The sequence below is a fragment of the Euprymna scolopes genome, chromosome 7 (assembly GCF_053919585.1).
Source record: "Euprymna scolopes isolate OS-2025 chromosome 7, ASM5391958v1, whole genome shotgun sequence".
Lineage (NCBI taxonomy): Eukaryota > Metazoa > Mollusca > Cephalopoda > Sepiida > Sepiolidae > Euprymna > Euprymna scolopes.
The window spans coordinates 50,044,274-50,070,347 of record NC_136488.1 but is presented as its reverse complement, the minus strand read 5'-3'; the positions used below and the strand labels follow the sequence as shown (position 1 = coordinate 50,070,347).

The following is a 26,074-nucleotide window of genomic DNA, read 5'->3' as shown; positions in this document are numbered from 1 at the left end:
TTAAATTGATTAGTGGAGGGGGTACTTTCAGTTTCCTCTAAACCTAAAAGTGAAGAAATTTAGTTTTTAAAAAAAACAAAAACATTTTCCCTCCCATTCTTTTCCCTCATGAGGAAGCAACAAAATAGATGAATTACGTTTGTGTCAGGCCTTTTGGCTTACGATTAAAGTGTAGTATTTGTATGTTTCTAAAGGACGGATGCTCTCTGGCATTAGCTTCTACTTGGGGAGGGAAGATTGGTTTATGGCCTGTCACCTGAAGCAACATTAGTGAATGCTAACGGGATTTACTATATATTTTTTAGTTACTCCATCTTTCACACAATTTTTGTTTTGTTCTTGACTATTTAGAACAAAATTTGCACAAACATTACACATGATATTAGTAAAAAAGTAACAGAACGTATTTTCCTGGAAAACTCCGGTTGCCCCCTCGGGGTGCCTTTCAGGTTAAATGGCTAAAATTGACACTTTTTGCTTATTAATAAAAATTGATGCCTTAGATTTTTATAAAACTTTCTGAAAAGTTGTAACTGATTTCTATATAATTTTGTTTGTCTCTACTTTGCGATAACTCTTGGGTGTGCCCCGGTGGCTCTTTTACGGTTAATAAAAACACTCCATTTTTGGGACTATTTTACCATATTTGTCCAAATTTTCTGTGTATGTCTATTTAGCAGTTTTGCATGGTACTGAACTCAAATTTAAATATGTTAAGGCTTTGGAGAGGGGGGGGGGGCTTTTTTTTTTTTTTTTTTTGCATGGTGCATAACTCAAATTTACATATGTTAAGGCCTAAAACTGCACCATTTGTTCATTTTCACCAGGATTTGACGTCCCCTGGGGATTTTGGGGGCTAAATGGTGAGGGTGGGGTGGGGCAAATGCTGAACTTAGTCATTTTTTTTATGCCTCGCTCACTGTGCACTCACAGGGGATCATGCATGCTTCACTTGTTTTTGTTACTTTAAAACTTAATTTTCTATTGCTGATACTATGAGGGGCGTGCAATAAATAATGCTTCTCTGACCCACTTCCCATAGCACTAGAGCAACGAAACGAGGCACATCCATAACGTGGAATGGCTCACTCAAATAAGACGGACGATGAGGGGAGGTTCTGTCATGATTTTGCCATTGCTTATGACCTCACTCAGATTGTTCGCGAGCCCACCCGTGTGCCCGATACTACAGGTCAATATGCAAGCCTCCTAGACCTTTTTCTCTCAACTTCCCCTGAGCTATGTTCATGTTTCGTTCTTTCTCCTCTAGGATCCTCTGACCACTCCATCATATCAGTTAAGATAAAAATGAAATGTAATAAGTCCCCAGACATACCCCTCCACCGTACTGCATACCGATACTCCATGGCTGACTGGGATAGCTTCCGTACATTTATATCTGATCTACCTCTGCATTCCATGTTTAAAAATGATGTGTCCTCTATAGTATCAGACCTGACCGAATGGTTAATTGTAGGCATAGACCGATTCATACCATCTAAAAAATTCCAACAAAAACTTAACAGCCAGCCATGGTTCTCCCCAAAATGTGCTGCTGCAATCGCGCACAGAAATCACTTTTTCCATAGCTACCAACATAATAGATGCATTGAGACTAAAGCTGCTTTCAGGAACACCAGCAACCACCGTAAAAGAGTAATAAAAAATGCAAGAGAGTTATATGCCCAACCTGTTAAATCCAAAGTAGCTGATCAGCGGCTTGGTTCCCACCAGTTTTGGCAAATAACAAATAGGATTCTGAACAGAAGTGTGCGTTCTATCCCAACCATTATCAACGGACCAGAGGTCATCTCCCCAGCTTCAGACAAGGCCAAACTATTTGCCAAGAACTTCGCAGCTAATTCTACCCTATGCGACGAAGGCCATCAACTCCCCATATTTCCTCCTATAACACAGAACACGCTAGGTAACATACAAATATCTGTGCATGAGGTCACCAAGCTAATCAAGAACCTTGATTCCAGTAAAGCTACTGGCCCTGACGGCATCCCAATTATAGTGTTAAAAAAGTTCAACCAGAACTTGCTCCCATACTTACGAAACTGTTTAAACGTTGCCCTAAGGAGAAGTGTTTTCCAACACCCTGGAAAATCTCATCAGTATGCCCTGTATTTAAGAACTCAAGTGATAAGTCATCTCTCTCTCAGTACAGACCAATAAGTCTCCTGTGTGTTATGAGTAAGTTGCTGGAATCCATATTAAATAGAGAAATAGTCAATCACCTCAGCAGAAATAACCTTCTTAGTGACACACAATATGGTTTCCGTTCTGCAAGATCTACTGCAGATGTGCTAACGGTTATATCTCATAGGATTAGTGAATCTCTTGACAAAGGCTTCCTTTCCAGGGCAATTGCTCTTGACATATCAAAAGCCTTCGACAAGGTATGCCATAAAGGCCTAGTTCACAAGATCTCCAGCTACGGTATAACTGGAAATATTCTCTCTATCATTAAATCATTTCTCTCTGATAGGCTCATAAGAGTAGTGGTTGATGGACAAAAATCAGAGATCTGCAGTATTAATGCTGGAGTCCCTCAAGGGTCAATCCTGTGCCCAACTCTCTTCCTGATCTACATCAATGATCTCCCTAAACACATACTTAAATCATTCGTTGACATCTATGCTGATGACACGACCATCTACAGCAATACATCAAAGGCTGTAAATGACAAAGTTCTCTCTGATTCTCTCTCCTCTGATCTCAAACGAGTGGTTAAGTGGGGGAAGACGTGGCTGGTTACCTTTAATGCATCTAAAACCAAACTCCTATCCTTACATCATCAACACTCTGATCCCCATCTGGCCTCAATTGAAATGGATGGCTCTCGTCTAGAAGCCCCATGTTTTGACAAGCTTCTGGGCTTGACCTTCACTCCTGATCTGAAATGGAACACGTACATAAAGTCTGTTGCCAAGGTTGCTGGAAAGATGGTGGGATCCTTCTACCGCTCCAGGAGATATCTCACTACTGATGCAATTCTCTATCTATATAAAAGCCAAGTACGTCCAAGGATGGTATACTGCTGCCATATCTGGGCAGGAGCTGCTAAAAACAGCCTATCCTGCCTTGACAGAGTACAAAATAGACTTTGTGCCTTAGTGGGGGATGCCCTTTTCTCTTCCCTGCAACCTCTCTCCCACAGAAGAGACGTTGCAAGCCTATCTTTGTTTTATCGTTATTTCCATGGCAGGTGCTCGTCTGAACTCCAATCACTAGTCCCCCCTCGCCAATCTTTTACAAAAAACACCCGTCTAGCTGAATCCACTGTCAAAAACTTTCCCCACTCTTTATCTATGCCTAAATCCAAACGTAGATTCCATGAACAAAGCTTCTTTCTTAGAACTGCATGCCTGTGGAACTCTGTTCCATCTGCCTGCTTCCCTCCTGACTACAACTTGGATGTCTTCAAGTCCAACGTAAATAAATTCCTAATGAACCGCCCCCTTAAGTAGACACTTTAAAATATCCACACTAACGTACTGTACTTACAATAACCCTTATCCCTGAGTGGCTTCCGGGCCTTGATAAGTGGTGACCACCTTGTAAAAAAAAAAAAAAAAGCACAGTGTGTTTGCTTTTTATGTTTGCGAAAATGTATGCATATATCGCATGGGTTTTTTAGGGTACAACAAATTTTTTTTTTTTTAAACTACAACTATATAATTAATATTCAGATTTTTAAAGAATCTGAATCTGGAATGTAGAACAAAACTAATAATCCAATCAGAATTGGGATAAGAATTAGAATTCCCATTACTAATTATGGCACGAATAAGCTGATGTGTAACAATGCACTGTGGCATATAGTGTTACGATGATACCATTGTGCAATCATGATGGAGAGAGGGTAGAAGACTTTTGATTCATCAAAAAAGTTTATTTCTTCTCTCCTCTTTCCCTACACATACACATTTTTGCTATCAGCCAGGTTTTGTTTTTCTTATTTCTTGTTATAAACATTTTCATGTTTTCAACTATTATTAGACCTAAAAAAGATCATTTTAATGAATTTAAAAGCAAAAGTGGAGTTGTATCAGTCAGTACATGAGAAACGTTTTGTAGATTAACATCTTTCAATAACCCAAGAAAAAGAGATTCTACTTTTTATGGATGATTGTGTTAATATTCTGAAAATCTTGAAGAAAGCAATTATTTTAGAATGGAGATTTAGTTTTGCATAAAAAAGTTAACTGCTCTAAAATGTTCCCTTTACGGTGAAGCACTTCCTTCTAGATTGTAGCGACCTCTCACATATCCAAAAAAATATTACAACGTCAACAGCATGGGGGAATTTTTTTTAAAAAAGTGAGTCCAAAGACAATACTGACATTTCTTAAAAAACCAAACTTATACCAAAAAATATAATCTTTATCTACAGAATGAGTTTGAATAACTTGAACAAAAAAAATTCAAATTCCTGTAATCAGCATCGAACGACCAAAAATAAAAATAACGGTTGATATGCCATAAAACCAAACCAAACCAAACCAAAATTTCCACAATATTTGCATGATCTTAAATGACCATAGAAAGGTTGATAGGTCGTTCAACACAAACCAAAGCTAAAATGCTACAATGTCCTGGAAATGGATGGTTAATTTTACATCAAATTTATGATGTAAAATTATTCATCTCCGAGACATTCTAGCATTTTAGGGCAGTTAACTTTTTTCTTTTAGATGAGCTTAGGGTTAAAGGAGGGTTTGTTAGAGAGGGCTTTCTAGTCTGACCTAGCATTTATGGTAGGGTAAATATTTTAACTTTTCAACATGAAAATATGCAGCACATTTTTTTTTTTAGCCTACCCTAAAAAGCTAGAATGGTTCAAAAATAGTCATTCCACTGGAATTTTAGAGGTCGCTCAGCTAAAATATTTATATCTCGATTTCAGATTCTTTTGCCATCAGCAACTTGCATTCCTGATAAAGATTCTCCAAATTTCAATTTGTTGAGTATTTATTTTAAAGAATTTTTAGGAGGCATAATATGAGCATAGCTTTATATTTGAAAATTCAAATGTCAAAATCGCATCGAATTTGATTCATAGTGATTGAACACCAATTAAACAAAATTCTCAGAATTTTAATTTCTTAAGGCACTTTCAATTTTAGAAACTTTCTAGATTCAATCATGTAATGGATTTTGATCAAAATTGGAATAAGGATTCTTGACATATCATTTAATAACATATTTTTCTTTTTAAAGTGTTCAAGGGATGAATTTTACTTTGACTTGATAAGAGATTTTGGTTATTTATAAAGTATCCATATTTGAATAAATTAAGAAATTTGAATGATTAAAATTTAATGAAAACTGTAAAATGGGTTCACAAAACTTACAAATATCAACTTTTTTTATGCTGCTGCTACTGCCTAACATGCAGAATTTTATTACATATTTTGAAATGATTGCAAAAAGTTGCCCAAAGTATTTTATTTTCCTATTTCTATTAGAATACACCCCCCCCATACACACACTAATTTGTTTTTAATCTAAGTTGATTGTTTCCACAACTGAGCAATTCGGAATGAATGTGCTGTGTCAAGCTCCAATTATTTGTTTAGCAGGTGAATTTTATTTTGTTCAAAATTACTATTATTACTAACAATCTGTTACAAGCTGTGTTGAATCATTATTCCTTTCTTTTACCCGATAAAAAGGATTTCTTTCTAAAGCATTCATTTATCATGGTAGACTCTGTGTGTGTCTCTTTATTTACTTGCTTTGCCATGAGGATAAAATTAGACACAAGGTTGGTTTTTAATGTGGGGAAAATTCAACTGTTAAGCTTACTTGGACAACTGCTACCTCTAACCTTTAGAGTTCAGAGATACTTTAAACAAAAAAATAAAATCTATATAGTAGTCTTGAGGTTAAAAAGAAACAATAAAATAAACGTTTAAATGGATGGAGGATTCTTTAAGAAATATCCACTCCTCCAGGTGTATAATTTTAACATTACTCACATAGAAATATACACCCACTTTACTCTATATGACGCCTCCCTGAAAAATGGAGATTTTCTTTGCATAAGTTGAAACAAAAAAAGAATGTTTAAAACTTCAAAATTTACAACAAAAAAAGCAAACCTATCAATCGGTACAGAAAAATAAAGAAATACTTATGGAAATAATGAAGGATTTCTTCTGGATTCATTTCGGATGGGGGTGGGTGGGGGGGGTCTGATTTTTAATTGCATTCTCCCTTCTCATATTCACTTGAATGATTTTGTTAGCCAGGTTTTTACTCAGTAACTTTTGAAAACGGATATTCATATACAGAGTGGAATAATAAATTTTTCGCCCTAAAGAAAACAACACTACAGTTTTATTTTAAAACTTTTATTGAAAAAAATCCATTTAGGTAACTTGATTATGTAGTAAAGCTGAAATCTATTGTATGTAGCCACCTTCAGCCTCAATCACCACCTTGAGACAGGTCCAGAACTTGGAGCATGCCTTTTCTGCAAGCGCTGGCAATCAGCCTGGCTTTGGTGTTGTGGGAGGTTAGGTTGGTGATGTTTTCGACATATGACCAAACAAAGTAGTCTCGTTCAGGTCAGGAGAAGGAGGACAGTGAGAAAAGGGTACAAAGTCGTAGCACTCCTTCTGAAGCCAAGCCCGGGTCTTTTTGGACTTTTGGGCCGGCGCCAAATCCTGATGCCACACTCAGGTCTGCCAGTGACCACCTGATTGCACCAGGGGATCACCACACTCTTCAGCACATTTAGGTACACTTTGGTTTTGACTTTCAAGCTGACTTCAAAGATGTGAGGTGGCATGATGTGGCCCTCACTTGAAAGCACACCAAAGACCATAACCATGCCCAGAAACTTTGTTGAGCTGTGCCCTCAAGCATTGAACCATCCAGATTTCCATTTTAAGAGTGCTGGTAATGATTCTGTTGTCATAAATTGGATCAGTAGACAGTGTGAGTTGTACAGTGGCACATCTCCAATCTTGCTCATTGAACATTGTGTCACTTTCAGACATGATAGAAGGATCCTATTGCTCTTTGGATTTGTACAACTAGTAGATGATCTGCAACAAAAAAAAGAAACTGGTTTTTATCAAACAAAAATGGAATCATGTCATCTTTTCTCGTTCCACCCTGTAGATGCACATTCCTCTTTATTATAAAGTGGAGGATATACTTGGAATTGTTTGATTACGCAACTGTCTATCAGGGTTAATAGTTAAATCAACAAAATGTAGGAACTGATAAAAAAGCAAATGGAAACCAAATATGGAATAATCTCATCTATGAAAAATGAAGCTTTTTACTAAATTATAGAGCAGTTCATTGCTATGAATATGGCTTTTTCAAACAAAATAGGTCACCATACACTCTCATATTACTGTGCTTGTTGTCTGTAAAACAGATAAAATACCATCTCACAGCTAAAATATTGGAATTAATCTTATCAATTGAAGTATGATTGAATTTTATTCAGCTGGAAAGAGTTTGCTGCTAGTGAGTTTGATTTCAGCTTCTCCAGCAGTTTATCCGTGACTAACTGTTACAGGAGAATCAACATGCTCGTCATGAATAAAAAGAAATAAAGATATAAAATCTGTAGTTTATCATTGTCACACTCAATATTCAACAATATTAAAAATAAAAGTAGTCCCCCTTCTTTCAGGAGGGGCTATATTTTGTAACCTCCTAGAATGGCGTCTTTTTGGAGTTGGATTAACTGACCTTATTCCACATCTATGCATCTTTATGGGAGGAAGAGTAAATAACATAAGTTTATATTACAGCAGTTCACTTTTGAGGGAAATAACTCATGATATTGTCACTTTATTTCAAACCACGGACACATTTTTTTTTTCTCCCTGCCAGGTTTGAGATTATTTTACTGCTTTATCTCCTAACAATTAAAGATTCTTTTAATTGATGTATTTTTTCTCCCTACCAAAAAAATATTTCTTTTCACAATTGTTATCCTCTTCTATTATAATTAACATCTGGTATATTTCTATTAGTATCACTTACCATTTCGTTTTATAGTAAATAACAGCAAGGTTTTATGCAATCTGAAATAGTGTTCTTATCTTTAATTTTACAAACTGAAATATTCTTAAGTGCATAAAATGAAATTTATTACTGTTTATCATGACTTAGCAAAAATATGCTCCCTCTGATTGCATATTTTTGCTAAGTTGGGAAGATATGGTGAACGAACATATAATACAGAAGTCTCCAAAAGCAGAGATAACAACTGAGAGTATGATATGACGAACGAACATTACCCGCTTCCACCAAAATAGGAGTCAATGCCTGGGAGAATATCATGACAACAGAATAGATAGCCCCCCCCCCCTTCACTTCACACACACACAAAAATAGTTCATGGGAAGATGATCTAATGGCAACAAATTGGATACTACATTACTGCTTCTCCCAAAGGAGGATGTAATTTTTGAAAGGATTAGCTCCTGCCCTCTTTCAAAAAACAACAGAATTGATACTACATAATAATCAATTCTTGGAAGTGTCAACAACAGAACTGATACTCCGTTTATCTCAACGTTGTTTCCTGTCGTCTTGGAATTTTCCTTGCCACTGGACCCAAACAGTGCAGATTCAGGAGAGGTGTTGTTGGAGATTATGCAACCCTTGCCTCACAATTACACACGCAACTGCTCCTACGGGGGGGGGGGGTATTCTTTGTCTTTTGAGACTGAACAGAAGCATCGGATACTACGCTACCCACATTCATTAAAAGATAATGTAATAACAGATTAAATAATTTTTTAATTTTTTTCTAGTCATAAAAAGCTTATTTTTATCGTTCCTTAGATTTTGGCTTTGATGAAAGTGTATTATCTGTTCTCAGTACTTAGTGACATCAAATGTTTTACTATCAACGGAAATATTGTGTATATATAAGAAAATACAAATGTATAATTACAAAATACTTGTTTAAAAATCAAATATGCAAATTAACAATAACTAAAATGGTGAGTTTTTGTAGATTACTATATATACAGTATTTTAAACTATTATGTTGTATCATAAGTTATATAAACATAACCAGTTTTGATGTTAATATAGTTAGGATAGGTGTAGAAAACTTTCATTTAAACATTTAGGTATAATTACTCAATAAATAAATGCCTAAATTTCAATAATATATTTGTTGTCGTTGACAACATATGGATACAAGTAAATGTAAGTAAACAAAACTAAACACATGCTGTTTTTTTTTTTTTTTACACAGTGGTTACCACTTATCAAGGCCCGGAAGCCACTCAGGGATAAGGGTTATTGCAAGTACATTACGTTAGTGTGGAGATTTGATGAAGTGTTTAATTAAGGGGGCGGTTCAATAGGAATTTGTTAACGTTGGACTTGAAGACATCCAAGTTGTAGTCAGGAGGGAAGCAGGCAGACGGAACAGAGTTCCACAGGCGTGCAGTTCTAAGAAAGAAGCTTTGTTCATGGAATCCATGTTTTGATTTAGGCACAGATAAAGAGTCGGGGAAATTTTTGACAGTGGATTCAGCTAGACGGGTGTTTTTCATGAAAGATTGGCAAGGGGGGACCAGAGATTGGAGTTCAGACGAGCACCTGCCATGGAAATAACGATAAAACAAAGATAGGCTCGCAACGTCTCTTCTGTGGGAGAGAGGTTGCAGGGTAGAGAAAAGGGCATCCCCCACTAAGCCACGAAGTCTATTTTGTACTCTGTCAAGGCAGGATAGGCTGTTTTTAGCAGCTCCTGCCCAGATATGGCAGCAGTATACCATCCTTGGACGTACTTGGCTTTTATATAGATAGAGAATTGCATCAGTAGTGAGATATCTTCTGGAGCAGTAGAAGGATCCCACCATCTTTCCAGCGACCTTGGCAACAGACTTGATGCACGTGTTCCATTTCAGATCAGGAGTAAAGGTCAGACCCAGAAGCTTGTCAAAACACGGGGCCTCTCCCAGACGAGAGCCATCCATTTCAATTGATGCCAGATGGGGATCAGGGCGTTGATGATGTAAGGATAGGAGTTTGGTTTCAGATGCATTAAAGATAACCAGCCACTGAACCACTCGTTTGAGATCAGAGGAGAGAGAATCAGAGAGAACTTTGTCATTTACGGCCTTTGATGTGTTGCCGTAGATGGTCGTGTCATCAGCATAGATGTCAACGAATGACTTAAGTATGTGTTTAGGGAGGTCATTGATGTAGATCAGGAAGAGAGTTTGGCCCAGGATTGACCCTTGAGGGACTCCAGCATTAATACTGCAGGCCTCTGATTTTTGTCCATCAACCACTAATCTTATGAGCCTATCGGAGAGAAATGATTTAATGATTGAGAAAACATTTCCAGTTATACCGTAGCTGGAAATCTTGTGAAGTAGACCCTTATGGCATACCTTGTCGAAGGCTTTTGATATGTCAAGAGCAATTGCCCTAGAAAGGAAGCCTTTGTCAAGAGATTCACTAATCCTGTGAGATATAACCGTCAGCACATCTGCGGTAGATCTTGCAGAGCGGAAATCATATTGTGTGTCACTAAGAAGATTGTTTCTGCTGAGGTGGTTGACTATTTCTCTATTTAATATGGATTCCAGCAACTTACTCATAACACATAGGAGACTTATTGGTCTGTACTGAGAGAGAGATGACTTCTCACCTGAGTTCTTAAATACAGGACATACTGATGAGGTCTTCCAGGGAGTCGGAAAGCACTTCTCCTTAAGGCAGCGCTTAAACAGTTTCGTAAGTATGGGAGCAAGTTCTGGTTGAACTTTTTTAACACTATAATTGGGATGCCATCAGGGCCAGTAGCTTTACTGGAATCAAGGTTCTTGATTAACTTGGCGACCTCATGCACGGATATTTGTATGTTACCTAGCGTGTTCTGTGTTATAGGAGGAAATATTGGGAGTTGATAGCCTTCGTCGCATAGGGTAGAATTAGCTGCACAGTTCTTTGCAAATTGTTTGACGCTGACGAGATGACCTTTGGTCCATTGATAATGGTTGGGATAGAACGCACACTTCTGTTCAGGATCCTATTTGTTATTTGCCAAAACTGGTGGGAACCAAGCCGCTGATCAACTACCTTGGATTTAACAGACTGGGCATATAGCTCTCTTGCACTTTTTATTACTCTTTTACAGTGGTTACTGGCAGTCCTGAAAGCAGCTTTAGTCTCAGTGCATCTATTACGTTGGTAGCTATGGAAAAAGTGATTTCTGTGCGCGATAGCAGCAGCACATTCTGGGGAGAACCATGACTGGCTGTTAAGTTTTTGTTGGAATTTTTTAGATGGTATGAATTGGTCTATGCCTACAATTAACCATTTGGTCAGGTCTGATACTATAGAGGACACTTCCTTTTTAAACATGGAGTGCAGAGGTAAATCAGATATGAATGTACGGAATCTATCCCAGTCAGCCATGGAGTATCGGTATACAGTACGGTGGAGGGGTATGTCTGGGGACTTATTACATTTCGTTTTTATCTTAAATGATACAACGGAGTGGTCGGAGGATCCTAGAGGAGAATGAGCGGAACATGAACATAGCTCAGGGGACGTTGAGAGAAAAAGGTCTAGGAGGCTTGCATATTGACCTGTAGTATCGGGCACACGGGTGGGCTCGCGAACAATCTGAGTGAGGTCATAAGCCATGGCAAAATCATGACAAACTCTCCCCTCATCGTCTGTCTTATTTGAATGGGTCAGCCATTCCACGTTATGGACGTTGAAGTCACCACAGATGTGGATGTTAGCCGAGGGATGTGCAGACAGGATGTGGTCTATTTTCTCAGATATGCTCTTAAATATAGTAACTCCGCTGTTGTGGGGCTGATAGAGGGCAAATATAAATGCAGTGGTGTTAGCAAGTGCAACCCGGAAGCACATATAGAGTAAGTTAGGATCTTCTCTAGAGATATCCCTGCCACACGGGAAGCCATCTTTAATGTAGGCACATATTCCATGTCCATGGCGATCTTGGGGGTCAGATTTAGCTGTTAAATTAGAGTATCCGTTAATTATGAACTCATCTAGGGAAGTGGTCGGCCCTATTCCAGTTTCGCTTAGAAATAAAATGTTCGGTTTCGTCTCCTGTAATTGGGTTTCAACCTCTGGAAGGTTGGAACGTAGACCCCTGATGTTGGAGAACGAGATCTGGTAGTAGGGGTCTGCATTGGAAGATGGGGTTCTAGTTTTATTAGAGTTTTTTTTCTGGAGATATTTCCTGTTGAGGTTTTTGGATTTGTGGAACAGGTCGGCATATTTGGTTAGAGCAATACAGAGAGGGAAAGGAAGAGAGAAAAAGACAGGAATTTTTTAATTTTTTTTTTGTAGCACACGAAAAGGTAAAGCTGTAACAATTACCCACTAGTATGGCATCAAGAGGCCCCACCAGAGACTACTGCATGATCCAGATCCACTCACCAAATGGCAATACAGCAGTCCCAGTACTTTGCGCCTGCTGATAGAACAGCCTCCTTAGTGGTTAATCCAAGGTTAGGGTCCCTGACTATCAGGCGGATAACGTCAGCCCAGACAAAACGTTTACCTCCAGCACCCTTACTAGTGACATGGCCACAAGGACAGACATAGACAGAAAAATTTCCGACATCTCAGACTACTGTTCACCAAGTACTACCGACCTTTAAGCAGCTTTTTCTTCACCCTTTCAGAAAAATCACTCCTTGAATAAGGACTGAGGGACAAAAAAGGAGAAGCGAGAGTTACTGGAGCTGCCGATAACACATCCACTGTATTATCTACTTTCCATGTTTAGTACAAACGGAATCATATGCTAATGTATTTGTCAAATTACCATAGAAATAATCATTTTTGTCAGTTCTTACAAAGTTAAGAAAATGAGAGGAAGTGATGTAGTGCAGTGGTTACATGTGATCTGCATGCCAGGTTAGTTCTGTTGGGGTTAATGCATCACTTTTACTAATACCATCAGGAAAGATAAGAATCTATATACCCTACCCCTTCAGCTATGAGTTAAATAGTAATATAGCGTAAACTCTGAAACTTTGGTCATGCAACTAGTTTAGGACAACTCTGAAATAACACCAGTTTCCCCGCTTATCTTGGCATTGTTTCCCTTTGTTCTTGACTCGTCCTTATCACAGAACTATGCTCATTCGGGAAAGTTGAGGATTATGCAGTACTTGCTTAACTAGACTACATGCAGACCCCTCTCACGGGGTGGGGGGTATCTTTTGTCTCTCAGGACTGAAATAAGTCATATGTATGAATAAGAAATGAACATTATACAAAAATAAACAAATCTGGTTTAATGGTTTTCTTAATTGTTTAGCTGATATCCTAAATCTTGTAAAAAGAAAATTATTTTTAAAATCAGGGTCTTTTGGATCACGTTAGATGTAGGCTCTAATATTTTCTTTATTATTAGTTTTTATTTCACCTTTTGTTTTTAATCAAGTCTTCTATTACTGGTAACCATTATCTAAATGCTGGAATTTCTTGGCCACAAATCTCTGGCCTTCATGCGCCTTTTGCTATAATCAGTAGATGCATTGTTTCTAGTTGCCCTGATTGTCTGTTTTATATTTCCATCAAGTAACAAATATAAAAAGGTTACATTTATTTATTTTCTAAAATGTAAATTTTAATAATCTACCTGCATTATCTTTCAGATTGCAAGTGACATATTGGGAAGCCTTGTATGACTTAAGCCAAGTTTCTCAATAATTTTCATTGTAAATGAAGGATATTTTTTAAACAAAATGTAGTATATTATATTTAAGTATAACATGTTATTAGAATTTAATAGTTTATTTTTAATAGATTTAAAAAAAAATCGATCAAAAATATTTTTTTATTTTTATTTATTTTTTTTTTATCTTACGAATGCAATTCAGAGTAACTCCAAGTTTTACATGATTTTTTTTTTTCTTCCAATTGAAAATAGGTAAATCATTTTTGTGATTAATTTCCATAATGGATTTTATGGAAAGTTTTTTTTTATTCACACTTCCCCCTAACAAGGCATATCACCACTTGGATATAAGGGGGCTACTATTTGAGATCGTGCATAGGAAAGATTAATAAGATGTTGCTTTATGCTACATTTAAACTTCAGTCAGGTAAGCAGGTACTAGAAAGGGAATTCCAAAGTCTAGTTGTTAAAGAGAAGAAACTATTAGAGTAGAAAACTTTGGCATTTAGGGACCTCAGCAGTGAAGGGGTGAGATTTTGTTGCTAAGCGGGTTTGTCGGGGATATGTACATTGAGGGGACACAAGTACAACGAGGTCATCAGAGCACATTCCATTAAAATATTTGTAAAACAGGAACAGAGATGCAACATTGCAGCGATGGGACAGGTTGGAGCTTGGTTCACAAAATGGGACCTATTAGATTGAAAACTTTTTTTTGGACCCTATTCAAGAGGGAGTGGCTAGTGGTAGATGTATTAGCCCAGATGTGGCAACAATACTCCATGCATGGGCGAATGTTGGCCTTGTAGAGATACAGGATACTCTAAGGTGTGAGTAGTTTCCTGGCTTTTTGCAGCAGCCTTCGCTATATGATCAATGTAGTTAATTGATCTTTCTTAGTACATGAATTTTTTTATGTTGCTATTTAAACAATTATTGCATTAATTCTACATTCATATTTCCCCATTATTTTCTCACTTTCTTTGGTCATTCTGCAACCCATTTAATGGCTTTCTTTATTTCATTTACAGATGTGTTAACATAAAGATCTCTTAAAAACTTTGTATTCAACCTAATAAAGGTGAGTAAAACTTTAATTTGTATTTTATTGTTTTTTGTTTAAGACGATTCCAATATTTTGCCTGATTTCGATACAATTACAGATTCTGTTCTAAATTCCTAATTCCAATATTGCCTAATTACCTAAACAATAGAATCTAAACTTTTTTTTCAGAGTGGGGATATTTATTTTTCATTTGATTCTTATCTGTTTTTAAATGTTGATATAATTTTTTTTAATTTAGCAAATTTAGTATTTTCTCTTTGTATTCTATCCAAGCTTTTGATAGTCATTGTGTCCAATTTTTCCTATTATTCACTTCTACTGTTTTTACTTGTCTTTTTTTGTGTGCCATATTTAGTAAAATTCATTATGATTTATAAATTAGTTTTACTTGTAATTTAAAATTAATATTTATCATTTTATCAGCAATAAAAAATGAAGTTAAAAAAAAATTGTTTTTGAAATCAGAAATTTGGGTCAAATTTTTCCAATACCCCAGAAAGTTCTGATTTTTTCAGATTTCTCATCCCAACACTAATTCTGACGATAAATAACAGATTTTGATATAAATTCTAGTTTATTTACATGTTTTAATTTAGAACAGAGCTGATATTTTTTAGATACTGACTGAATAATTTTGACAATAAAGATGAACACTTAGCGAATTTAAAGCGCCTACAATATCCTGGTTGTTGGATGGGCATTTGGGAGAAGGTTAAAGGCATGTTCGAGAGTTGTGGGTTTTTATAAATGTTAATAATTTGTATGCACGGACAAAGACCCATTTTTATAACAATGAGGCAAATGGGGAGGGGGTGCTAGGAGGGTGTGAATAGGCAAAAAAAGTTTTGCAATTGGGAAAATGGTTGTGATAGTCTTGTTCCAATGTTTGAACAAGAGTTCCTCCTGTTAAGACCTCATTGAATAAGTGTGTTACAGCATTTTCAATACTACTTCAAACCGTAAGTACAACCTACAAACAGAAAATCCTGGTGCTAACAAGATACGGTTACATCTTGGCTGATCACTGGGGGAAATTGCGGCTGAACTTGCTCGTGATTGACAGAAGTAATGGGGAGAGGGGGCTATGGTAAAGGAACTAATGGAAATAGTTCTAAACGAAATAGGTAGAGTTTGGTCAGATAGTTCCACAAAACATTACATATTAATAGAATGTGCAACAATTTCTATTTTAAGCTTTTTTTGGAGAAGTTTGTCGTAGATTTTTTGAGAAAACTGCCTTTGTCTAACAAATGTTTTACATCATCCGAAGAAGTGAACACTTTTATCTCTGTGCACCAAAACTTATCTGCTTAGAAACACAAGAGGTTGTAATCCCTATTAATGAAGGACTTGTTCTTATAACTAAGTTTCATGAAAATATTTTTTTTATATAAAAATACTAGTGAGGAAGGAGCACTCAGCTTTGCTTGGGCATAAAATATGCTTAAATATGATACTTTGTCATGATTTCAAAAGTAAGAAAAAAAAGTATTTGGGTGCCATCAGCTAGAATGGAAACTGAAACTGTAGCGTTCAAAGTTGGTGATCACTATACCAATGTGACACACATATGAACTAATTAAAATGACTTAAGATGAATGTACAAAATAGATCACGATTTTTCAATTTCAACCCATTTTTGATCCCTTAAAAACTATTTTAATCAGTTAAAGACCCATAAAAGAATGATCCGTAAAAAATACAATCATTCGAAACCCCCTAGCACTGCTATGCAACTTTTAGTTTCAGAGGAGATAGTTTGAAAATATGGAGACAGACAGACTTAACTTTTTATAAATTAGATTTCGTAAAGTCATCTGTACTTGTTTTAAAAGTACTTTTGTATCCTCAGTTGATGTTGATTTCACTCAACACTCGTCTCTGACTTTGGATCAATCAATACAATGTAGAAGTCTAGCCCAGTCGCTGCTGGCATTTTGATAACCCAGCCAGTCAATGACACTCTGTCAACCATCACAAGAGGTATTAGCCCTTGATACAAGTGGAAGCTATGAAGTGTTGAGTTACATGATTGTGGCAGTGTATTAAGATTGGTTGGTACATTATTGATGCTTTGACTAAGGGAGGGGTATTATAAACTGTTTTACTGTAAAGGGCATATACTGTTCTAAGAATAGATTTCATCGAGTGGACAAATATTTTTATAGGATATTGAAAAACATAAATTATGTTGCCTAATATTGTCTTTTACATCAGTGGTTTTCAAATGATTTTTGCCACCATCCCCTTCACTGCCAGATCAAAATGCCAGGCCCCCACCCCTCTTCCAATAAACGTCAGAACGACAGTAATGTTTATCGGGATGAATCTTCTGTAAATGTTCGAAGAGCCTAGACAGCTTCATTACTTCATTAGAAAAGTTTTTTTCACAAACCAAACTCATGGGTTGTGGATTGGTTGGCAATTGTATAACTCCATACTTCAAGTACTCCACAGAGTATTGCTTACACTTCTTTTTTGATGCTCCTTGGGTTTCCATGGTTATCCCTGGAGAAAAAATGCAAACTGCTTTTAGAGGCAGAAAATGGATTAACAATTAGAAACTACGATTGAGATCAGGCAAAAAGTATATAAAACATGCATATATAGTTTTAAAAACATAGTTGTGTGAAAGGCTCAATAAGTTATGCCTGGGACATCTTAATATATGGATTGGAGAGCTGAAACCTACCTACATATGTAGGTCATCATTAAACCAGAAATGCAAAACAAATTAAGTGTTCCCAAAAGATGGTTTACATGATTGGCAAAATATTATTACTCAAAATCTATTGTTGTTCGTCTGATAATTCAATTATTGATATAGGTAGGATTACAAAATGGAAATTAAGAAAAAGGAACTCCAAACAGGTTTACAAAATTGATGTATATAGGCATGTATGTCTAGTCGCAGTGACTAGGGAACCCTTAATTAAATTGCCCCGTTTTTTCCGGCCTTTCTACCAACACCAATGTCACATTTTATTATAATTGCTCCAAAACTCCCTCCACAATTTCAACACCCCCATCCACCTGTCTACTAACCCGCGCCTTCAAAAACCACTATTTTATATGAATGAAAGGTAACTGACTTAATTATTTTTAATGCATTAAACGAGACGAATGGGCTGAGTGGAGGTGAAAGTACTGGAGGAGAAGGATATGGAAAACTGAGGAAGGGAGAAAGACTTAATATAAAGATGTTGCACACACTTTTTAGCCTCTTCTATTTTGTTTCTATGGCCCTGCGTAATGCTGGGTTGCCCTTCTAGTTCAAAATAAGCGTTTTCTCTTAAAGGAATATTGATTAGAAAGTCAGATAGTTAGGGATGTTTGTGGCTGTGTCTTTTCTCTGTAAATTATTTTTAGTTAATTTTACAACCCTGAATTTTGACGTAGAATCATTGGATTTGCGATTTGAACACATTATTTTGAATCACTTTTTTATATTCATTTCTCAATCTATAAGTTTATCGTTTATCTTAAACCTTAATATTGGAAATAACTAGGTAGCTGTACTCATTGTGGGAGTAGACAAGTATTTGCTGTCACCAATGATATCCTCCTTGACATTTTAAAGAAAAAATAATTCCCATTTGATAATTTTGTTACTTTGGGAATAACAGAACTCATAGATTATAATTTTGTTTCAGAATGTTTCAGCTAATGATTGATGATTTGGATTATTGAGACCACTGTTTTTGTTTTCATTGTGGATGTTATTCTCATGTTTCAGCCAATATAACTTCTGACCTTCTTCAGATGCATCATGTGGAACTTGGGAATCTGTACACCAGGACCAATGATGCAACAGATATAAGTACTAAGTAATAATCAATTCTAGGTGATATTTGTGAAGGTTGCTGGTTCATTCTAAGTACGGGCAACACTAAAAATACAATTATGAATTAAAACTTTTGGTTTATGGAATGAGAGAAAGCTACTCTCATGGATTAAAGGGTTCCATTTGAAATTCCACACAGATTCCACGGTTTGTGCAGATCTTGCATCAGTTGTCTTGTCAAACTTGAATAGTCCTTGAATTTCGACTATTTGCCTAGAAAAGACCTTGTTTCTATTATTTCCTTGAAAACATGGAAAACGTCTTTAAACGTCTGGAAACGTATTTAAAAAATATTTTAATGGTATTTTTATTAATACTTAGAAAATAATTTAATAGTATTTATTTCGATTTTATTTTTCATATTTAGAAATAAATTTTTACTGGACAGAATACGATTTTCAAGGCCTTTTTAGGCCTTGAAAATCGTATTCTGTCCAGTAAAAATTTATTTCTAAATATGAAAAATAAAATCGAAATAAATACTATTAAATTATTTTCTAAGTATTAATAAAAATACCATTAAAATATTTTTTAAATACTAAAAATAAAATCGAAATACATTGTTCTGAAATTGCGTACTGTTGAGTTATGGCCCTTTTATCACAAACTTGCTTTTACTTTTAAATTTTGAATTTTCAGTATTGTGGATACAAGAATTATGCCTTTTTATTTTGAAACTAATCGATTGGGTAGGTTTGTGATAAAGGGCATAACTCTTGTCTCCACAATACTGAAAATTCAAAATTTAAAAGTATAGTAGAACTCTAGGATACGTTATTTTTTTTTTACAGGTTACGATGTGGAATGTTTTTCCAGACCCTGGTTCCGGTATTTGCCTTGCTTTATGGTGTTATTTATAATGTTATTTGATTATATATATGTGTATTTTTTAATGCTGTATCTTGAGGCTCTACTGTAAAACGAATTCAGCATGGATCAATTCACAATAGGGAAAATAACAATATTTAATCGTGCTTGCTTGGCTAAGTGGGCCAGGGCATGTAAATATGATTGTCAACAGACATTGTTGTGTTTGTAAAAAAACATTTGTTTTGAGAAAAATGGATCAAAGTGCCTTGAAACTGCACATAGCTAGCACTAAATACAAAACAAAGAAACACATGTTGGGAATCGGCACTCAAATTGAGATGTTACAATTTTGTTCCAAAACCATCAACTTCAACTGACAATTCCAAATCAATGTGTGAAATTTCAGCCCTGCCACAAACTGGAACTTTAGATATAAGCTACAAATCAAACTCTGTTTTGGATCTCGCTTCAAAGATTGACACGTTTTGATTAGAGATTTTGTGGACATTGAAAACTATGTAACCACGCATTGTATTAGTCAAATGAACATGTCGGAAATGTATTTCGGTTGATGTTCCCGGTGCAATTGTTAGTAAGTTGGCGTGTAGCAAAAAAAAATGGCATATTTGTGTGAAAATGATGGGCTTGATGAACTTTTCACAACTTACATGGCTAATCTTTGTTACAGTAAGCTGCTTCAAGTTGTGAAGACTGTTCTGGTGATCTCTCATGGTCAGGCCAGTATCAAGAGAGGATTTTCCGCGAACAAAGACATAGACGTGAAGAATATGAGAAATCAGACTGTAGTGGCGTAAAGGATCATCTGTGACCAGGTCAAGGAAGCAGGAGAGGGGTGTCAAGTCCCAATAACGAATTTGTCCATTGTTTCATGCTCCATGGCTAGACAAAGGCATGACATGTGCCTAGAAAAACAAGAGATAAACAGATAAAATCTAAAGAAAGAGGCAAATTTTGATCAGATAGAAAAACTGAATAATAAGAAAATGAGTATAGAAAATGACATGTCATTAACTTCAACAAATGTACTTGCTCTGAAAGCAGAGAATTCTGGAAATTTGAATCTGTTGACAAAGTCCAATGCCTTTAGAAAATCAACCGCTAAAAAAACTGAACTGGCTAAGTTCAAATAATTTTTTCAAACTAAACAAGAACTGAAAATGATTTATAATTATTAACTCACAAAATGTATTTGTAAGCTTAAGCTGTAAATAGTTTACTTTGTTTTGTTTAATTTTCTTCCTTTGAAGATTGTAACCAAAAATTTACATCTAACATCTTGAAACTGAAGGACCTAGTTGTTTTCAAAGCCAGTATGACTATTTCTGCTGACAAAAACAACTCTGGAAATTTTGTGGAATGTGATCTATGCTGAAAGATCCTCTTCTGAGCACTGTCTGAGGTATGCAACATCTCTAAAAACCATCCGTGGAGACCAGTAACTTAGTGATGTCAATGATCAGGTTGAAGAGGCCAAGCAAGCAACTTGTGTTCATAGAGAAGCCAAATGCATTATCAAATATGTTGTCAAAGATATTACTTAACAGTGATGCTATCTGTCAGTTAGCCAAACAAATGGATTGCATTAACCAGGATGTTAGAAACAAAATCTGTCTGAAATTGTGCTAGTAAGATTTCACTTGGTGATGATACAATAAAGGCTTGAATTAAACACTAGTCAAGACTCCCTTAAGTTTTTTTCCCTCCCTTGATGTTCTTTGTTCTAGCTGGGATTAGGTCATCTTTCCAGATGCTATACATTCCAACCGAGAGATCTTAAGATTCTAGCCATCTCTTTAAGTGCAGTTGTTTGCATGTCTCTTGTATGTCAGGTATATTTGCAAATAGTTTTTGAAACTCTTTTTCACAAGTCCAGTTGATTACTGTAATGATAGAGATCTTCCTAATATTCCAGTTTAGTTTGTGTGACCAAGTGCTCTGCTGTCTAAATTATCTCCAGTCACAAACTCTTAAGGTGTTTACAGAGTTGGGGCGAAGGGTTGCTTGTGAGATGAATGATGGCAAGGATGCTCAAAGCTATTAATTTATAAATGTACCAAAATAGTGGTCCCTGGTAGACTAGGAAGTGGATGTTTATGTAAAACTTGGGAAAGGTAATCAGATATGATCTGGAATTTCCCTGAAGAGATGCTTTCAAAGAGGCTACTCTAGCAGCCAATGATTTTGATAAGTAAAGAAAATAAGACAACCATATATGGTCATGAGACTTAGGAATGTAATAAATTAATGCAAAAGAATAAGTGCATACAACAACCTGTTAAATAGAAATTCCCCTCTCTTACAGTTTTTTTTTTTTTTTACTGAATCTAGATTAATAGTGACCTCTTCTTCTGCCCTGTCAAGCTTGGTATATAAGATCTCGTTAAAGCAGATGTTTCACATTTGTTGTCAAATAAGTTATTCTTCTTAAAAGAAGTTGATATTTCTTTCTCCAGAGAGTAATTCATTATTGTAACATGTTGTCAAGGCATGTCAATAATGTAACTCGTGTACATATTTTAAAAATACACTAAAACTGTTCTAAACTGAACATCAAAGACATTCAATATTGAGGGTATTATTTGCATTTCGAAAAGAAATAGCTGTTACAGCAACCGTTTTAAAGTGTTAAGTTTTAGATTTTAAGATACAAAGGGAATATTTGTAATTTCTTTCCTTTTTTTTTAAACTGTAAACTGAATATATGTAGAAAAGATAATTGACAATGAAAATGAAAAGAGTTTAATAAATATGAAATTGCATTTCTAAATTTTTGACATGAAAATTGGTTATTCAATACAATTGCGAATTACTTAGAACTTCTATCAAGTCATGGCTGATGGAACAATAGCATGCGACCCTTATGAAGTAGATAAAGGGTTCCGTTTAAATTCTCAAGTTCAACAGAAACATTGCTGAGTTTGATAAGACACGCCTAAAGAAGATCTGAGGTTACATCGACCAAAGTGTTGTAAAAATGACACTCAAGATGAGAACAGTAGTCCGATGAATCCAAATACAAAATATTGAAATTTCTGAAAAACTGTTATTTTATAAAATGTTATGAGTTTGTTATTTATTCATGTCAGATCTTGAATTTGCTGCATTTTTTAAAGTTTTTTTTTATATAGAAAAGTGTGTTGATTCATTAGACCACAAGCTATTTATTCCTTTATTTTCAAGAATTTCCTGTTTTTGCACAAGTCAATTCTCTTTCTCGAACTTAGTGATGTTCTATTCAAAAATAATTACAATCTATAAAGGAAGTAAATAAATGTGTGTGGAAATGCTTTTTCACTTATATTTCACTTTTTATTTATACTAGTCCTTTATGAAGCTCAATATAATCACAGAGCATAATAAATAAATGACAAAAGTCTATATTCTAAATTTCAAGATGTTGACTACCTTACCGTTTATTCCTTTAAGTACGTTGACATGCACAATTCTGGACAGCACATATTTTGTAGCACAAAATCATTCATTTAATTATATCAATTTATCATATATATATATATATATATATATATATATATATATATATAATGTAGTTAGACTTTTTAGCCCAGTAAAAATGGGGGAGGAGTTCATAATCCATTAGAATGAGTGTTTTATGCCAAATCGATGGTTGTACTTAGTTTGCTGTGCTTTATACCAAAGGTCCATACAAAATTTTGGCCAAATTGGCTTAGTAGTTTGAGAAAAAGTGGAATGGACACATAAAAATATATAGATAAACAAAGTAGATTACCTTTCATTATATTAAAGTTGACATGGTTTTCTTTTCATTATTTTTTTTTAATTATCTCAACTCAATGAGTAAGTTTCCAATGGTAATTTATGAAGTATATCTTCAAGAATTATTTTTCAGCCATCTTGAGCACTTTTAATCTACAATCATTTCTTTTTTCCTGCTATATTGTAAGGTGCTTTTATTTTGTTTAGTCGTTTTGGCAAAAGGAAAAAATTGGTATAATTCAATCTGTTCTTTCTGTATGTTATATATAGTCAATATGGTTGTTTATATTTTTAAATGAGTCCAAATTTCAGGAAGTGAAGATTGTGTTAGACTCTTTTGTAATGTTACAAAAAAATGGATGACATCAAAAGTATTGAAAGTTTTCAGATGAGATTTTTTATTTTCTGGAAGTTATATTAGTGTATTAAAGATAAAGTAGAAACAAAAAAATAATGCAAGCTTTTATTCTCTTTTACATTGTCACAAAGTTTTATTTATCTATTTTTCTAATCTTTTACAAATTTTTCTAATCTTTTTTTTTTTTTTGTCCATATCTGATTTCAGAAAAGTTCCATTTCAATTTTGAACTATTCTTCCTCATACTGGTATTTAATATGGGTAAGTGTTTTACTGACTTGTTTGAACAAAAAAAATTGACTTTTTTTTTTTTTTTTTTTTTTTTTTACATAGGCATCGACACTTATCAAGGCCCAGAGGCCACTCGAGGATAAGGGTTAAGAGTGTACAGTAGTCAATTGGACAATATAGTAATCGTTAGTGATGGAAATTCTGTAAATTTGTTAAGTGGAACGGCTCAAGAACTTGTTTATGTTGGACTTGAAGACAACCATATTGTAGTCAGCTGGAAAGCAGGAAAACGAAAGACAGTTCCAGACGTGCAGTTCTAAAAAAAATGCTTTGTTCATTGAATCTACATTTAGGTTTAGGTACAGATAAGGAGTGGTGGGGAATTATTGATAGTGTTTTCAGCTAGACGAGTGTTTCTTGTGAAAGTTTGGCAAGAGAGGGGCATAGATTGGAGCTCAGTCGAGCACTTGCCATGAAAATAACAATAAAACAAACTCTCAACATCTCTTCTGTGAGAAAGAGGTTCCAGGGAAGAGAAAAGGACATCCCCTACAAGGCTACGAAGTCTATTTTGAACTTTATCAAGGCCGGATAAGTCCTTTCTAGCAGCTCCTGCCCAGATGTGTTAACAGTACTCCATCCTTGGACGTACCTGGTTCTTATATAGATAGAATTGCATCAGCAGTGAGATATTTACTGGATCGGTAGAAGGATCCCACCATTTTTCCAGCAGCCTTGGCAACGGATTTAATGTATGTGTTCCATTTCAGATCAGGAGTAAAGGTCAAGCCCAGAAGCTTGTAAAAACATAAGGCCTCCTCAAGACATTTCAATTGATGCCAGATGGGGATCAGAGTGTTGATGATGTAAAGATAAAAGCTTGGTTTTAGATGCATTAAAAGTAACCAGCCACCTCTTTCCCCATTGTACCACATGCTCAAGACCAGAGGAGAGAGAATCAGAGAGTACTTAGTCGTTTACGGTCTTTGATGTACTACCATAGATGGTAGCGTCATCAGCATGTCTACAAATGATGTAAGGATGTGATTTGGAAGGTCATTAATGTAGATCAGGCAGAGAGTTGGGCCCAAAAATTGACTTTTTTCTATCAAAAAAGTAAATCAACTACTTTATATAAACTATTAAAATTTAAATACCTACAGACTACTTTCAAGTGAGAGGCTAGCCACTACCTAAATATGTGTGATATCATAAATCAGTTAACCGGCTTTGTCTCTCTGTAGTGACGCCCCTACTCAATTCGACAAAAATATAGAAACCTTTGCTTATCACATATAATACAGCACAGATTTTCAGACTGCTTTTAAAAAATACACAACAAAATTGTTCATTTCCAGTGAATACATAACTTTCCACATTGGTCAGATTTACTTATTTTGTAACGCCTGTAAGTAAATAAGTTTTTCTCACTGGCTGCTAACCAGTTTCAACTATAGTTTTGATGTTGACCCCTAATAATTAACGTCACTTGTTTTAAATTAAATTAATTCTTGTCTGTTTGTCGTAATTCTGGTAAAGTTTCACACTCTCATTTTCGTAAGTTTACATATTTAAAAGTAATTTGATGTTCAAAATCTAAGTCATAACATTTTCAAAAGTCAATAATTATGAACCACTAACCGTAAATATGGGTGTCAAATGCCCTCTTAATAAAAAAAACTCCCTTAATCTTATCTCATACCCTAGGTATGAGTGGTAAGCCTCCTCCTAAAACCTTAGCCCTAACAATAACGCTAAGTCCAAGAGGCAAGCTCCCCACTAAACAAAATTCCTTGGTAAGCTACAATAAGCGTTAAAAAAAAAAGAAAAAAGATCTTCCCTTAAAGAAAAGTGCACATAATTTATCTCCCATAAAAAAATAAATTGGTCAACTGTCCTAAAATGCTAGAATGGTCTCGAATGGGTGAATTTTTTTTTCATCAAATTTCTGTGAAACTAATCCCCACTCTAAATTCTAAAATTGTTTTTTTGTTTTTATCAAGTCTTAAGGAATTTCCCTTAGCCCTGTCATTACTCCAAAATCAGAGTGGCAACCTCCCCATCCTCCCATAATTGCACTAAGATAACACATAATTGTCTTTAGAAAAAAAAAAAAAAAACTCCCAGGATTTATCTCCCATAGAAAAAAAAATGGTTAACTGCCCTAAAACACTGAAATGACTCAAAATGGAATAATTTTACATTAAATTCTTAAATAATTTTTGTTTATCTTTCATTAAAATTTTTCAAGGTGTTCACACATAGTTGACAAAGGTTGAATCGCATATTTTCGGAGAGGTGGTTAGATGGAGGAGGGGGTAACAC

At 35.3% G+C, this 26,074-nt stretch overlaps 1 protein-coding gene across 4 annotated transcripts in view; it reads left to right on the top strand.

Annotated features, from left to right (window-relative positions):
* Window positions 1-26,074, top strand: part of LOC145279732 (uncharacterized) — a 64,175-nt gene that overhangs the window by 14,268 nt on the left and 23,833 nt on the right. For all 4 annotated transcript variants that reach the window (XR_013868440.1, XR_013868439.1, XM_080131027.1 and 1 more), the window contains exons 2-3: window positions 14,716-14,765; window positions 23,726-23,779. Coding sequence is in view for 2 of the 4 variants with exons in the window: in XM_080131027.1 (XP_079987153.1) it covers window positions 23,776-23,779 (4 nt within the window). In the remaining 2 variants the exon portion in view is untranslated. The remainder of the gene's footprint in view (window positions 1-14,715; window positions 14,766-23,725; window positions 23,780-26,074) is intronic.